General features: G+C 43.9%; 2 protein-coding genes across 3 annotated transcripts in view; both read right to left on the reverse strand.

Moving 5' to 3' along the window:
* LOC141111269 (indolethylamine N-methyltransferase-like) overlaps positions 1-7804 on the reverse strand; it is a 44244-nt gene extending 36440 nt beyond the window's left edge. For both annotated transcript variants that reach the window (XM_073603413.1, XM_073603412.1), the window contains exons 1-2: positions 7560-7804; positions 5385-5592 (exon numbers count right to left, since the gene is read on the reverse strand). In XM_073603413.1, coding sequence (XP_073459514.1) covers positions 5385-5592; positions 7560-7710 — 359 coding nt within the window. In that variant the 5' untranslated portion in view covers positions 7711-7804. The remainder of the gene's footprint in view (positions 1-5384; positions 5593-7559) is intronic.
* Positions 1-17681, reverse strand: part of LOC141111270 (indolethylamine N-methyltransferase-like) — a 342070-nt gene that overhangs the window by 240815 nt on the left and 83574 nt on the right. The gene's annotated exons all lie outside the window — the stretch shown is intronic.

Below are 17681 nucleotides of genomic sequence, written 5' to 3' on the forward strand. Positions count from 1 at the left end.
GATCCCGGCCCTCCCCCCTGTGTGAAATGGTAAGTACCATTTCACAAAAAAAACTGTCAAAAATGTTAAAAATGACAAGAGACAGTTTTTGACAATTCCTTTATTTAAATGCTTCTTTCTTCTTTCTTCTATCTTCCTTCGGTTTCTTCCTCCATCTTCTTCTTCTTCTAGTTCTTCTGGTTCTTCTCTGGTGTTCTCGTCCGGCATCTTCCTCCGCCGCATCGGCGTCTTCTTCCCTTCTTCTCCTCGGGCTGCTCCGCATTCATGATGGCATGGAGGGAGGCTCCCGCTGTGTGACGCTTCTCTCTTCACCTTCTTCTCTTCATCTTCTTTTCGGGCTGCTCCGCATCCATGATGGCATGGAGGGAGGCTCCCACTGTGTGATGCTTCTCTCTTCATCTTCTTCTCTTCATCTTCTTCTTGGGCTGCTCCGCATCCATGATGGCATGGAGGGAGGCTCCCGCTGTGTGACGCTTCTCTTCTGACGGTTCTTAAATAACGGGGGTGGAGCCACCCGGTGACCCCGCCCCCCTCTGACGCACGGTGACTTGACGGGAAGTCCCGTCAAGTCCCTGTGCATCAGAGGGGGCGGGGTTACCGGTTGGCCCCGCCCCTGTTATTTAAGAACCGTCAGAAGAGGAGAAGCGTCACACAGCGGGAGCCTCCCTCCATGCCATCATGGATGCGGAGTGGCCCGAAAAGAAGATGAAGAGAAGAAGATGAAGAGAAGAAGATGAAGAGAGAAGTGTCACACAGCGGGAGCATCCCTCTATGCCATCATGGATGCGGAGCGGCCTGGAGAAGAAGGGAAGAAGACGCCGACGCCGCAGAGGAAGATGCCGGACGAGAACACCGGAGGAAGAACCAGAAGAACCAGAAGAAGAAGAAGATGGAGGAAGAAACCGAAGGAAGATAGAAGAAAGAAGATAGAAGAAAGAAGAAGCATTTAAATAAAGGAATTGTCAAAAACTGTCTCTTGTCATTTTTACAATTTTTGACACTTTTTTAGTGAAATGGTAGGTACCCCCTTACCATTTCACACAGGAGGGAGGGCCGGGATCTGGGGGTCCCCTTGTTAAAGGGGCTTCCAGATTCCGATAAGCCCCCACCCGCAGACCCCCACAACCACCGGCCAGGGTTGTGGGAATGAGGCCCTTGTCCTCATCAACATGGGGACAAGGTGTTTTGGGGGGCTACCCCAAAGCACCCTCCCAATGTTGAGGGCATGTGGCCTGGTACGGTTCAGGAGGGGGGGCGCTCTCTCGTCCCCCCTCTTATTCTGCGGCCTGCCAGATTGCGTGCTCGGATAAGGGTCTGGTATGGATTTTTGGGGGGACCCCACGCCGTTTTTTTTTTAAATTTTGGTGCAGGGTTCCCCTTAAAATCCATACCAGACCTGAAGGGCCTGGTATGGAATTTAGGGGGACCCCCAAGTCAGTTTTTTTTTTAAATTTTGGTTCGGGGTTCCCCTGTGTGGATTTCCCATGCCGTTTTTATCAATGAACTTTTATGTGTTTTGTCGGACCGGCAATTCATTAATAGCCGTGAGTAGTTTAAATGGCTTTTTTTCCTTTGAAATGTCATTTTGCTGTCAGACTGTTCTAAACACGGGAAACATGCGCCCCTTTACAGGCATACTATAGACACCCCCAGGTACGAAATTTAAAGGGATATTACACTTTTATTGTTTCACTTTAAGCATTATTAAAATCGCTGCTCCCGAAAAAACGGCCGTTTTTAAAACTTTTTTTTGCATTGATCCATGTCCTCTGGGGCAGGAACCAGGTCCCCAAACACTTTTTATGACAATACCATGAATATAAGCCTTTAAAATTATCACTTTTGAGTTCTCCCATAGACTTTTAAAGGCTGTTCCACGGCATTCGAATTTGCCGCGAACACCCCAAATTGTTCGCTGTTCGGCGAACTTGCGAACAGCCGATGTTCGAGTCGAACATGAGTTTGACTCAAACTCGAAGCTCATTCCTACTATAGACACCCCCCAGGTACGATATTTAAAGGAATATTTCATTAAAATCATTGATTCCTAACAATTGACCAAGGCCAATACACCTGACAGGTATATGAATAGCATGTTAAAAGATAAAATAATAAAAAAATACAACCAGATTTTTCTGCAATATTCACCTTCAGTCTAGAGATATCCCCCATAGTACCATGTTTCTGCCACTTGATGTTCTCGGTCTGATGGCCGGGATCATTGAACCCACTTCCTCTTAGCCCAGGTTGTCCTGGACCCTCCCCACTCTGTGATTGGACAGTGATATGAGAAGCAGCACAGTGATGGTCTTGTCTCTCTGTCACTCTGCTCCTTCCATCACCACATGAACATGTGCTGCTTTTTTCCTCTCACACTCCAGTCCTGTAGTACAGAGACTGCAAGAGGCGGATAACAGGTTGGATTCAGGTACACTGTTTGCATTTAAAATGATTACAGAGCTTCGTTAATCTGAGTCTTTTATATCTGCCTAGAATTCAGTTTTAATATATATATAAAATACATCTTGTTATAGAAAATTATTATTACCTTTCTTTTTTTATATGCATAAATATTCACCTTATTCATCCAGTCGATGAGACTTGGCTGATCACAGATCCCTTACCATGTGATCAGCTGTCAGCCAATGACAGCTGATCACGTGATGTAAACAGAAGCAAGTAATAAGCTTTTTTTCCTCGAGCTGACAGTGTGAGGAGAAAAGAAAAAGCAGATCACTGGCTTCTGTAAATGAGACATCGGTCATTCACACAGAGAGGCACTGCCGCCTCTTCAGTGACCACCAGTGCCCACCAGTGCTGCCAATCAGTGCCCACCGGTTTCACATTATCAGTGCCACCTATCAGTGCTGCCTATCAGTGTCACCTACCAGTGCCTATCAGTGCCACCTATTACTGCCACTTATTAGTGCCGCCTATCAGTGCCCATCAGTGCAGCTTCATCAGTGCCTCCTGATCAGTGCCCACCAGTGCCGCCTCATCAGTGCTACCTATCAATGCCCATCAGTGCAGCCTAATAATACCTATCAGTGCAGCCTCATCAGCGCACATAAATAAAGGAGAAAAATTACCTGTTTGCAAAATTTTATAACAAACTGTGAAACAGTTTTCTTTTTTTTTCGGTCTTTTTTTATTTGTTTAGCAAAAAATAAAAACCCCAGTAGTGATTAAATACCACCAAAAGAAAGCTCTTTTTGTGTGAAAAAAATGACAAAAATGTCATATGGGTACAGTGTTGCATGACCACGCAATTGTCATTCAAAGTGCAACAGCGCTGAAAGCTGAAAATTGGCCTGGGCAAGAAGGGGGTTTAAGTGCCCAGTAAGCAAGTGGTTAATGAGTAATTACAGTAAGTACAAGATCTTTGTACTTTTATCTTCTACATGTTAATGGGCCAATACCAGCTGCTTATGAAACACAAGCCTGCTGGGATTTTTTAATACACCTCCTATATCAAAGGGCCAAAAGTGACCATCAAAAAATGTAACCCTATGACTTCAACACAGCTGAAATCCTTTGTCTGCATTGGGAACACCCAAGCTGATGTCTATCAGAAAAACTAGAGAGAGCTGGAACTGCTCAAATCCAGGGCATGGCTGATCTAAGTTCTATATATAAGTTACAGATTGAGCTATTGAAGTAGAAGTCCAATCAAATACTCTCTAAACTTCAACCGGCTCCCACCTTTATTCTAAACCCTATATTAACTACCCTGCAAAGGAAATAGGTACCAGAGTACCTATTCTGAAGGTGCTCGGGTCCGGTCACATGATCTTCTCAGCAGCCGGCTTCCTTGGAGAGGAGAGATCGCCGAAACGGCTGCAGTGCCTGGGTGGTGACATCACCCATAGGCTTCACAGTAGAGGAAAATGGTCTGGTTGGTCACATGATCGGCTCCCAGAGCTGGCTTCAGTGTATTGGAGGGACAACTAACTAAGGATGCCCCATAGAAGGCCTATAGGTTACACGTAATCAGGCCCAGACTGGGACAAAAAATACGCCCAGGCATTTTAGACTGAATAGCCCGGGGGGGGGGGTTGTCGGTCCTCCACTCTGTAATGTGCAGAGACACTGTGATATAAATATAAAGGGGACTGCACTGTAACGATTACAGTGCCCCTTTACGGTGCAGTCCCCTTTATATTACATTGTCCCTGCAATCATGCCCCCCTTTTACTCTGCTTCCTTACATCAGAGTCCACACAGTGGTGTTCTGAGAACCCTGATTTAGGGGGGAATGCTGTGGACTCTGGTGTAAAGGGGAACTCTGATGTAAGGGGGTCTCTGCTCACCAAAGCCCCCCTCTTGCATCAGAGTTCACAGAGCACCCCTAAAATTTGTTTTATGTATACACTGGGAGGCAGGAAAGAGGGTGAACTTACTCACCCCAGGATGGAGGCTCAGGCTCAGGCTGCCTGCAGCTATTAATCTTGTGTTAAATCTTCCTTCACATATCCCGGGGATGTGTGGGTGGGGCAGACACAGTGGGGGTGGGCGGGGCAGACACAGGGGGCGTGGGCGGGGTAGACAGGAGTAGAGAGGCTGGAGGAGGAGGAGCAGTGTCCGAGCAGTTGACGTTAGCGGATGATTGGCTGAGCTGTGTGTCTCTCTCACACACAGCTCAGCCAATCAGCCGCTAATGTCATTTGTAGTTGCTCCAGAACCCGGAGATGACACAGGCTTGACCGCATAGTGGTAGGTGAGCAGTGGCCGCAGCCTATGTTAACCCTCTCCAGGCCGTGGGCGCCGCTTACCTCTTGCTGTGCGGCCTGATCATCAACAGGCCATGGAGCGGGCGGCCCCGGCCCACCAAGCAAAGTCCCTATGACCGGTCCGGGCCTGCGCGTAATCACCGCTCATGGTTGGTCTCCACCTTTACCACCTCCACTGCACACTACCAGGTGCTGACCTTGTCCATTACAGGATTCACAGTGATTACTCTTCACCCATAGGCTTACTATGGGGCATCCGTAGTCGGTTTGGATTGGAGGGCCCTCAGAATAGGTAAGCATAGACATCCTTCCTTTACAGGGTAGTTAGTATAGGGTTTAGAATGAGGGTGATAGCAGGGTTTAGTTTAGATTTGACTGGACTTCTACTTTAAACAAAGTGAATAGGCTTTTTCAGCACAGTAGATAAGGAGAGCCTGATTAAAAACATTATAAAGAGCTGAGAGCTCCATCTGCTGGATATAGATTTGAACTTTTGAAATACAATATTTCAAAGTTACCTGACTAAAAACATAAAAAAAGTTTGTATTTTAAACAACTTAATAAATTAAATAAACTCAAAAACAATAGAAATTGCCTTTAAAGAAACAATCTTCTGCAACCTAAAATGCAAAAATCAGAAAGGGGACAAGTCACCTCATTCCTTCTAACTCAGCTGCGGCTGATGATGTATGCGACCAATCATATGCTCCAGTACGGTCATGTAGCCATCTGTTCAGTTCCATAATACATTTCTCTTGGAATTTTAATAGGACTATTTTTTTGAAAAACTTAGAGACGAAATAAAGATGGTGAATGATGGAACCAAGGCTGATGTCAATCAAAAATGTACCCTCAGTTCGACCTGGAGGAATATTAGAGATTCAGATGTTATCTTACCCGAAACCAATTTCACTGCCAAGAACGAGATTTCAAATTTTCATAACATTTGGCATTTAATGACACTGCCAACATATAATATGGCTCTGGGATTTCCTGCTAGGCCAGCCACCATTATATGTCACATTATTCTCCATATATGAAAGCACCAGATGAGCAAGGAGCTGAGAGAGACAGGGTAAGGAGAGTATAAAGGGGTCAGAGGGCCATTTGCAGAGAAACTTTGCTCTACATCTGTTCTAATCATTTAGGCTCCATTCACACTAGTGCGACTTCAAAATTGTGTGATTTCCACTGCGACTTTACAGTGTGACTTGATGCGACTTTGATGCCACTTTAGACAAGTGCGACTTTGATGCCACTTTGGCTTTGACCATGTGACTGCATGTGCTCTACAAAGTCGCGCACACATGTATATGATTCAGGTGTGACTTTCATGTGACTTTTGAGGGTTTATATTGAAGTCTATGGCCCTCATGTTGCATAAAAGTCTGACCAAAGTAGTACAGGAACTACTTTAAAGTCACTGTGACTTTAAGTCCTCATGCACACAGTGCGTGAAAAAAAACAAGCTGCAAAGCCAGTACTGACACCAGGAAAAACGCGCTTTTAGAAGTGTTTCGCATTGGCGTTAATGCCCATTTAGCTGTGTTTAGCTGCGTTTAGCAGTGTTTCTCTGCCCTCTTCTATTTTCCACTCCCAAATCCAATTACTACAGCTTAAAAATGCTTGACGCGGCCTAACGCTGTATACAGCATTAACATGCTTTTAGCCGTGTCAGGCATTTTTACAGCTGTAACGCTGCTGCTCAAGAACACGCTGGCCCTGGGGTTTTTTGCAGCTTGAAAACTCCTATGCCACTAAAATCTCCTAAAAGCCTATGTGGACACATAGAATAACATGGAGAGACGTTTTTAATCTGTAAAAAAAAAAAAACGCCTGACGCTCCTAAAAGTGGAAGGAAAAGAGTCCTGAGTCTTAAGTTGCACAAATATGAACAGTACTCATTGGAATACATGGGGTGCAACTTGTCATGTGACTTTGGGGTCCAAAGTTGCATGACAAGTCGTACAAGTGTAAACTGGGCCTTAAAGATAGAAAACAAGTATTATAATGTTTGTGAATCGACCTTCTGCAAGCAAATACATAAAAAGTAATGACCAGAGTGATTCATCAAATAAAACAGTCATAAGAAATAAATTATCATTTGTTATTGTCTCATCATAATGTGGTACCAGTTTATGATTCTGTTTTACAATAATCTTCTTTGGATCAGGTTACCACTGTTGACCTCTCCACCTCAAGTTGGAGTTCTCCATCCCTTCATTGTGCCATTGGATGGAGTAAATGGACAGAGGCTTAATCTTGAAGTTGTTGTTTGCCTCCCATGGAAGTGGCACCCAAGACAGCTTTTCACAATAAAATGTTATTTAAAACCCACTGGAGAAGTTTCCAAAAATTATTTCTAGAACCCAACCTTGATTGGTACTGGTCTAAACTCTTATCCTGGACTTGCTTACTCCAGGAACATTATTTACCCAAAAGTAGACTTCATTCAACCAATTATACTAAATCAGAGGGTGATTGATTGCTCCAGAGGAAACCCAATTTTTTGTGTTGATCGTTGTTATTTATTTACAAATTCAATTTAATTTCATGTATTTCAGTGTTATAAAATATCAATCAAATCAATTTCAATTGCAGGTTGTAACACAATAAAATGTGGAAGAGCCCATAGTGAGGTACAGTATATACATTTTTCTATAGCAACAGCTTGATTTTTGAGTAAGAAATAAAGCATTCCCCCTCTACCAGAAATAGGAAGCTGGGAGGTCAAAGCTATGGGGACTGCCAATTATGTGAGTGATACTCTTAGATTTATTACCAACATTAGTCCTTTTTGTTGAAAATATCAATCTATGCTGTACATACCGGTGCAGAGCTGATAGTGAATCATCGACATTGGAAATTTTAAAGTATCCTCTGCAAAGACCATGTCCTCGTTATTAGAGAAATATAAATCCAGGTAACTTCTGGAATCCATTCCATGTACATGATAGAATTTATGTGTTGTGGAATCCATCGTCCTGCAATGCTGAACTTCACCTCTTTGATTTCTGCTTTCAACTAAACTTTAATGTTTGAGTTCTATTGATATTCTTTTGAAATAAGGTGGTTATATTTTATTGTAATATAATCATAAATATATTTATAAAGCAGTCATGGCAATAGTGCTGACTGAGGTATGATTGCCATCTGAGTTTACAAAGGTTTAACCACTTTAAGACCAGGATTTTTTTTTACATTTGTTGTTTTGAAGTAAAAATCTGTATTTTTTGCTAGAAAATTACTTAGAACACCCAAATATTATACAGTGGGGAAAATAATTTTTTGATCCCCTGCAGATTTTGTAAGTTTGCCCACTTACAAAGAAATGAAGGGTCTATAATTTTTTATCATAGGTGTATTTTAAATGATAGAGACAGAATATCAACCAAAAATCCAGAAAAAACACATAAAACAAGTGCTATAAATTGAGTTGCAGTTCAGTGAGTAAAATAAGTATTTGATCCCCATGCAAAATATGACTTAGTACTTGGTGGAGAAAACCTTGTTGGCAAGCACAGAGGTAAGACGTTTCTTGTAGTTGGTTACCAGGATTCAGTGTTGCCAACCCCCCGAAGTGCAATTTACTGGTAGCATGCCAAAATTTACAAACAGCACCAATTTTTTACTGGCAAAAATCATGACATTTACTGACAGAGCCAAATTTTTTAATGACACTGCAAAAGTACCTAAAATACCCGTTTTCAGTGCTAAACAGTGCAAAGATCAATATTTCCACTATAAACATATAGCTAGTGCTATTAGTAATGTGTTTAAGTTAAACAAATGTCAAAAACACAGAGTTCCTCTTTACATCAGAGTTTGCAGGATTCCCCCTTACAGTGCAAGGGAATTCTGACGTAAAGGGGAATTCTGCAGGCCAATATTTAAAGGGGAACTCTGATGTAAAAGGGGGAGGACTCTGGTCACCAGAGACCACCTTTTATCAGAGTCCACTCCATTCCCCTTTATATCAGAGTTCCCACTTACATTAGGGTCTGCAGCATTGTCTTTTACATCAGAGTTCCTCTTTACATCAGGTTCTGCAGAATTCCCCCTGCAGACTGATGGAAAGGGGAACACCTGGAACTATGATGTGGGGGGCACTCTGGTGACCAGAGTCCACCTTCTGCAGAGTGAATACACTAATGTAAGGGGGGTTACTGATATAAGGGGGAACCTTTATATCAGAGCCCCCTTACATTATTGTATTCACTCCCCCCGTACACCAGTGACCTCCCCTCAGACTGGCCTGACGGTGATGTCACTGACCTCCTCTCAGGTGCACCATGCAGGGTTCAGTCAGTCGGCTCCAGCTTGGTGGCTCTGGTTTTATCCTATAGTCTCCTCTCCACAGTCCACACTGACTCCTCCCATAATCCCCATCCCAGCGGCGTTCTAACTTTCAAAGCCTCTCCAGGCTTCCCCAAAGATACTGCAGATATGATACAAGATAAGAGATGGTCAGAGATTGGAGACATGATACAGAGGTGGTCAGAGATTGCAGACATAGAAGTCTGGATCTGGGGGGGGCGTGACCGGATGAGAAGGTAAACGGAGGTGTGTGAGCTCTCTCCACGCTCCAGCTCCCTGCTGCTGCCCATGTTACTTATGACGGTTTGATCCGACTTTGAACCCTCTATTGCCCGTGATTCTGGTGTCTTCCTCGCTATTCTGTTGGCTCTGCTTTAACCCTGTGGAAGCATCCCTACCTGGCGGGTTCCGGCATGGAAGGGGGAAACGGCTGGTAGTATCGGGGATCGTTCAGCTCAGCTGTGAAGCCAAGCAGCGCTGATTGTGTATATCAGGCTCGAGCGGTCGCCTGGTGACACACTAAGCTCCACACGCCTTGTCAGGGAAGAGAAGCGACGGCGTACAGGCTGACCTACTCGGGGAACCGATAGAACGTAGGATGGAGCCCAAGACAACAGGGGGGTTCGCTGGATGGGCTTGACTGTGCTGAGTGCTGGCTGATACCGCTCCGGAGCAGTACCAAGGTAACAACCAGAACTGACCTCTTTCTTAGTATTGCAGTATAGTACTACGAGGAGTTACTGATTAGCGAGAACTTACTGATGAATGCTGTTTTTCTTTTTTCAAGCTGTATTTGATCCTTGAATAGTATTTTTGCTTATTGGGGAACAGTGAAATAGGGGAACTAATACTGGGCACCCTCCCCGGCATAGCTTATCAGGATTATTGACAGTTATACTGGGATAAGTAAAAATGACCAAAAAAAAGGGAGAGGAGCATCCTCAACAGCCCCATGAGAGCTCACTTGCGCAGGCCACCCGGGCAGCTAAGGAGAAGGGGAACCTTGCAGCGTCCGCATCAGCCGCGGCATCCAAGCTGGAGAAATTTGCCCATACTCCCTCGCATTCCCCAGATAAGGGTGCTCAGCAATCCCAAGAGAAGACGGGAAGTACAGGGGATAGAAAGAGCTTAAGCAAAACTACATCAGCATTATCAACAACTACGAAAGCGGCGAATAAAAAAAGCCCTGAAAGGGACCCCCCGGGAAAGATGAGTGAAGTTAATTTTGATATCGAAGCACCCAGTGGGACCGAACCCACATTGAAAGAGGTTCTGAGTGCAGTTAACGCTTGCAGGGGATCACTGAGCGATTTATGCAACCAGTTAAGAGGCCTTAAAGAAGAACTGTGTTCTATGAGTCAAGAATTACACAAAGCCGTGGAAAGAACTTCTAATTTGGAGGAGAGGTTAAGCCAAGTAGAGGATATCTTACATCCCATGAGGCAAGAGTTTAGAGTGATGCAGATCCAGCTGGACTCTCATAAAAGCAAAATGAATGAAATGGAGAATTGTCTCCGCAGACAGAATGTGAGGGTACTAGGCCTCCCAGAAGGAAGCGAGGGGTCCTGTCCAGAAGTATTCCTGGAAAGGTGGCTTAGGGAGATTTTTGGGGCGGAGACTTTTTCTCATTTTTTTGCCATTGAGAGGGCTCATAGAGTGCCCACCAGGTTGAACTCTCCAGGCTCCCGCCCTAGGCCATTGATCTTGAAGCTGTTTAGCTACAGGGATAAGATAGTATTAATGCCAGGGAAAAGGGAGACATTTTTTACAAAGATATTAGAATTTCAATTTACCCGGATTATTCCCCAGATCTGCAAAAGAAAAGAGCAGGATTTGCTGAAATTAAGTGCAGCTTGAGGAATATGAAAATATCTTATGCATTGCTTTATCCTGCGTGACTACATATCGATGCTCCAGGAGGGACACAATTTTTTGACTCTGCCGAAAGGGCCACAAAATGGCTGGAAGAAAATAAAAAGAACTTGTAGAGTCGGAGTAACATCAGTTGATTGTTGGGTGTTTTTTTTTTTTTTTTGCAGCAGGGACTGGAGGAGGGGGGGAGGGTGTTTGTTGTGTTGGAGAAAAAGGTTTATGAGAGTTTACAACAGGTGGAGGATGATTGTTTTGTGGGTTATAGTACTACTGGTGATTGGGGAGGGGGGAGGGAGAGCACTGTGAGGGGGGTGGAAAAGTCAAACAGGGGAAAGTTTTTTTCCTTTGTCCCTGGCTGGTCGAGGAAGAGGGGAAAAGAGTTGGGGAATGAGTTGGTTGGGAGGGTTAAATAGGTCACAAGGAATGCTTCTAGGGTAGGCCAAGAAAGGCAGGGGGGGGAGGGAGGTGGAGGGGCACAAGGGTAAAGAAACAGGTAAAATCTATTCAAAATTAAAAGGTTGTCATGCACTAGTATTAAATGCACAGAGGGTAAAGATAAAACCATCACAAAGCTTTTTTGTAATACTTATTCACATATTAAAATAGTAAAGGAAAACCTGGTAGGATCAAAAGGGATGGGAAACTTTGTATATGAGTTTGTAAATAAATATTTGGCACTGGTGGGTTTAACTAAGGGAGGTCTTAGTGTTCAATATCATAAGAGGCCCATGTTCCTGGTGGTTTTTTTTTTTTTTTTCTCTTCCTTTTTTGTTCTGGAGATGCATATTTATTTATTTGTGTATATGCTTACAATTTAAAGGAGGGTTAGAATGGTAGGAATAACCTCATGGAATATTCGGGGTATGGGAGACCCCATTAAAAGAGCCACCGTATTTTCAGAGCTGGAATCACAGGGTGCGGGCCTGGTGTGTTTACAGGAGACACTAAATCTTTAATTTGGAATAAAAAGTTTCAAGCACAATATCACTCAGTGCACACCTCCTACTCGAGAGGAGTATGTATACTGGTTAAAAAGGGGATGGTGTTCTCCTGTAGGGATGTTAGGACCGATCCGCTGGGCTGCTATGTCTTTTTATTCTGTACAATAGAGGGTAAATCTTTTGTCATAGCTAATGTGTATATTCCCCCTCCCTTCAAGATGGAGATTTTATATTGCCTCTTAGAATATGTTGAGGACAAAGGTGATATCCCACTTATAGTGGTGGGTGACTTCAACATGGTACTTAATGGGAAAATAGACAGGTTCCCCCCAAGAGTAAGGGAGAATAGGGCAACTGAAAGACGGCTTACCCAGCTGTTCGAAGAGATTGGGTGGTGCGACCTCTGGAGAATCCGTAACTCGGAGGAGCGGCAGTACTCTTGTTACTCGGAGTCGCATCGCACTCTCTCTCTCGCATAGATATGGCAGTGGGAAATAAGGGGGTGCTTCCCCTTATAGGGAAAATAGAGTATAGGCCGAGAGGGGTATCGGACCATTCTCCTTTGACGCTGGCGATAAACATCCATAATAGATGTAATGAGAGAGTATAGGCATTAAACCCTATATGGTTGGAGATTATAGGAAAAAAAGAAGATATATCGGAAAAAATAAATGAATTTGTGGTAATTAACTCAGGCTCGGCGTCGCAGGGGATGGTCTGGGACTCCCTCAAAGCGTTTCTGAGGGGTATCCTCCTACAGAATATAACACGGGTTAAGAGACAATCAAGAGAAAAAGGGGACCAAATTAGGAAAGAGGTGCTAGATCTAGAAAAACAATGCGTGGCAGACCCAAGTCCAGGAAAACAGCAGCTTTGGGTAGAAAAGCAGCAGGAGCAGAAGATGGATATGCTTAAAAACGCTGAAAACGAGACTATTCCAGAGGCAGAGATACTTTGGGGAGGGTAAAAAAGTGGGTCGCATGTTGGCACTATTAGCTGATACTAACTCACCCTCCTCAACGATCGCTGCGATTCGAACCTCTAGCGGGGCAGCTACGTCAGACCCCTTGATGGTTAAAAAGGTATTCTTTGAATATTATAGTAATCTATATAAATCTCAACAACTAGAAGAGAGATAGAGAACTTCATAGAGGGTGTTAGCCTACCACACCTCTCTGAAAGTGAAAGGGCCAGTCTGGACTCCCCCATAACTTTTGAGGAAGTACAGCAAGCAGTGTTAGATATGCCTAATCAGAAAGCCCCAGGTCCTGATGGCCTGCCTGTGGAAATCTATAAGTATTTTGGGGAGGCATTAATTCCAGAACTTTTGAAGACATTGAATTGGGCGATTACGGATGGTACTCTGCCCACCTCAGAAGGGCATACCTGAACCTCCAGTCTCCGGCAGGGACCAGGAGCTTGAGAGCAGTCATCGCTTTGGATTTTGCCAAGGCGTTCGATAGCCTGGAGTGGGAGTATCTCTGGTGGGTACTGGAGAAGTTCGGGTTTGGCCCGAAATTTATCAAGTGGGTGAAGACCTTGTACTTCCATCCAAAAGCTAGGTTATAGATCAATAGTGAATTTTACGGAGTGGCTACCCCTTGAGAGAGGGACGAGGCAGGGGTGTCCACTTTCGCCCTTGTTGTTCGCGCTGGCGATGGAGCCATTAGCAGAGGTAATAAGACACTCGCCTGGAATACAAGGATTTGGAGAGAGGAATGGGTCGGAAAAAGTGGCACTCTATGCTGATGACGTGCTGATTTTTCTTGGGGACATAGGACCTTCCTTTGAAAAGGCAATACAATTAGTGGAAAGATTTGGAAGGTCATCGGGCCTGGTGGTGAATTGGGAAAAATCAACATTGCTCCCACTAGACTCAACACGTAATAGTCAAAGGGGAAGTTTGCCGAGATTGAGGGTAGTGGAGAAGATGTGCTATTTGAGGATAATTATCTCAACTGACTCGGCACAATATATAGGAGACAATCTAGTCCCTCTATTGGAAAAATTTAGAAGGAAAAGTGCTATTTGGTGCCAACTCCCGCTATCACTGGCAGGTAGAGTTAATTTGATCAAGGTGGTTTGGATGCCACAATTATTATACGTACTTCACAACTCCCCAGTCTGGATTAGGAAGACCTGGTTTCAAAAATTAAACACCATATTTAGAGAATAAATATGGAAGAAGGGGCAGGCAGGGATCAAATTACAAACTCTTCAGCGCCCTGTCGGGGAAGGGGGACTGGCAGTACCACATCCCTATAGCTATTTCTTGGCGGCACAATTACAAAATCTAGGAGGCTGCGAAAATCAGGGCTGGTCGAACTCCAACGTGAAACTTATGATGCAGGATACCCCATACGGGTCCCTGGCAGAGGCACTAGAGGCTGGGATATTCCAGGAGGGATCTCCAACATATAAACTGATCATTAAAGTCTGGCAAGCCACCAAGAGGATTATGGGGTATGGAGGCTATACCGAATTCTCGCCCATTTGGGACAATATGGGTTTGCGGGAGTTGTTAACATTGGAAAAAAATTGGATATGGGTCCGCCACGGAATACGTAGATTGGTGCAGTTATTTGCAGGTAAAAATCTGAAACCTTTCATTGAGCTAAGGTGTGAATACGGGATTCCAAATAATACTTTTTACACTTATTTGCAGATCAGGCATGCACTTAACAGTCAATTTAGTAACTGCCCATTAGAATGGTGCAATGCACCTCTCCTAAACAAAATTATTAGAGCAAACTCCACTAAGGGTCTTTTAGCAATAGTAAACGGACAAATTTCTGTAAGATTGCTTGATCTGCAAACGACTCTGGATATCAGGGAAAGGTGGACAGGGGAGGTGGGGGAGATAACCGACAGTCAGTGGAAGGGAATTTTGAAGGCTAGCCCATTGGTGTCGGTCTCCCCATCGCAACAGGTGTCACATCTTTTTCTGATACACAGGGCCTATTATACCCCTAAGAGATTGTTTAGGTTTGGCCGTAGACTGGATGACAAATGTCCTAGATGCCTGGATACTGGTGACCTAATACACATGGTATGGAGGTGTCCAAGGCTGGCAAGGTACTGGTCAGAGATAAGAAGACAAATGGAAGGGGACACCTTAAATTCATCCAAAATAGGTTTAGGGGTATATGAAGGTTCAGTGACCGACCAGAAATTGCCTACCTTAATTATTATACCCCTAATATCACAGGTACCATTTGTTGATTTACTCGACGATACTTGGTCAGCAATCAAACAAATGGTTGTTCAATGGACCATATAACATATGTAAAGGAGAGGAAAAGGGGACGAGAGGGGATCCCCAGAAAAAGATGGTCCGCTCAAGAACAAGCTATTGTGAACCTAAATAACTTTATTGTGTCATAATAAATACAGAACAACTATCCACAAACCATGTATTAAAAAATAGGATAAAGGTCCTATTATGTGCAGGTGGCCACCATTTACATTCCACATACATCTATCACTCATGCACTCGCACCCATATGAATCATTACAGAGAAGACCCGGGTCTGTGCAATTTCCACAAAGTTCCTAAATAGGATAGATTGTGTGAGTAGTGAGCCTTCGGTCTTTCCTCAGTAAAGTTGCTGGTAAAAATGCTGGTGATTGATGAGAAGCCATTCAGATGTAATCCCGATAACTAAATAAAAGTGCATATGTCAAAATAGCAACATAGGGAACTGAGAAGTCCCGGTTTGTCAGTTAAATAGCGGCAAATCAAAGGGCTAATTTACATCTTGTACAGGGAAGGCAGACGTCATCCTTATTGAGGATACTCTGAAATGGTCTGTCTGAATTTGTAACACAGATGTATGCATGAGTGTGATTGCACAAATTGGTGAATGATGGTTAGGCTTTGGTGTCCAGGTGCTGGCTATAATGACAGGATATTGAATACTGGCCGTAATGCTATTTAAACATTCAGCTACTGGCACCACATTAGCTCTGAAGAAGCTTGGAAACAAGCGAAACGCGTAAGCGTCTAACCTATGTACAGGTGGGTCATAGACCTCCACACATCAATGAAGAAACCCCTTTGATTGTATGTGAACATCCCGATCGGATCTCTGATATTGGGTTGAGTCTTGCGGTGGACACTGAGACTGAGCGCTACTTCTAAACCACCTGACAGACCAAGTGCGGAACACCTGAACGTCTGAACCCTGCGACTCACCGTACATCCCCTCGGGGAAGATCCGGAAACAAAAGCTCATATCTGCAACAAACAAACACACCGCATGAACGTTCCCCGATACTACACCAGCGCGGCCATCAGGAATCTTCTTGGGCTCCATCATCCCTTTACTGAAGACGTCAAACGGTGAGCTAAGTTGTACTCCAGCACATAGGAGGTACACTGTTTATGGCTATTCACCGTCTGCCTTCCCTGTACAAGATGTAAATTAGCCCTTTGATTTGCCGCTATTTAACTGACAAACCGGGACTTCTCAGTTCCCTATGTTGCTATTTTGACATATGCACTTTTATTTAGTTATCGGGATTACATCTGAATGGCTTCTCATCAATCACCAGCATTTGCACTTTACTGAGGAAAGACCGAAGGCTCACTACTCACACAATCTATCCTTTTTAGGAACTTTGTGGAAATTGCACAGACCCGGGTCTTCTCTGTAATGATTCATATGGGTGCGAGTGCATGAGTGATAGATGTATGTGGAATATAAATGGTGGCCACCTGCACATAATAGGACCTTTATCCTACTTTTTAATACATGGTTTGTGGATAGTTGTTCTGTATTTATTATGACACAATAAAGTTATTTAGGTTCACAATAGCTTGTTCTTGAGCGGACCATCTTTTTCTGGGGATCCCCTCTCGTCCCCTTTTCCTCTCCTTTACTGGTCAGAGATAATTAGTATTATAGAAACTAGGTTTAAAACCAAGTTGAAACAGGAGGCCAGGGTATGTATCCTTGGCCTGCTTTGGGAAAGCGTGGAGTGCAATAATAAGAAAATCGCTATAGGAAGGTGCCTTTACCAAGCTAGGAAACTAATAGCACAATCCTGGCTATCCAGTATGCCTCCAACCATAGAAGACTGGCTTAGGACAGTGGATAAGCTAGTATGGACAGAAAAAACAGTCTATATCAGGAGAAGTAGTTATGACAAATTTACAAAAATTTGGAGCTCTTGGTTACAGTGGTCAGGTATAGCCCCCTGATTTGGACTCAACCTGAAATGTACCTAAGGAATCGGATTGACCGTCAGTATAGTACAGAGACAAAGGAGAACCAGCGAATTAAGGTTTAGTAGTCCATGTGATGTTAGCACAAGAGGACGTTCATGCAACCTTTTTATATAGCTTAGGGATAGGGGAGGGTGGGCGGGTGCGGGCTGGGGGTGGGGGGAGGGGAAGAGGTATAGGAGGTTTAGAGTGTAAAATATTTTTATATAACTTGATTGGACTGGATAATCTCCATAAGCTGTTGTGAAAATTATGTTTTCTATTTTCTTTTGTAATAAGAAAAATCTAATAAAGAATATTTAAATTAAAAAAAGAGATTGCAGACATGGTACAGAGATGGTTAGCGGATTCAGACATGGTACAGAGGTGGTCAGAGATTGCAGACATGGTACAGAGGTGGTCAGAGGCTGCAGACATGGTACAGAGGTGGTCAGAGATTGCGGACATGTTACAGAGGTGGTCAGAGGATGCGGACAGGATACAGAGGTGGTCAGAGGGTGCGGACATGAATGATACAGAGGTGGTCTGAGGATGTGCACATGGTACAGAGGTGGTCAGAGATGAAAATGTATTCATTTTAATTTTTCCTGATGA

The sequence above is a fragment of the Aquarana catesbeiana genome, linkage group LG10, assembly GCF_042186555.1.
Source record: "Aquarana catesbeiana isolate 2022-GZ linkage group LG10, ASM4218655v1, whole genome shotgun sequence".
Lineage (NCBI taxonomy): Eukaryota > Metazoa > Chordata > Amphibia > Anura > Ranidae > Aquarana > Aquarana catesbeiana.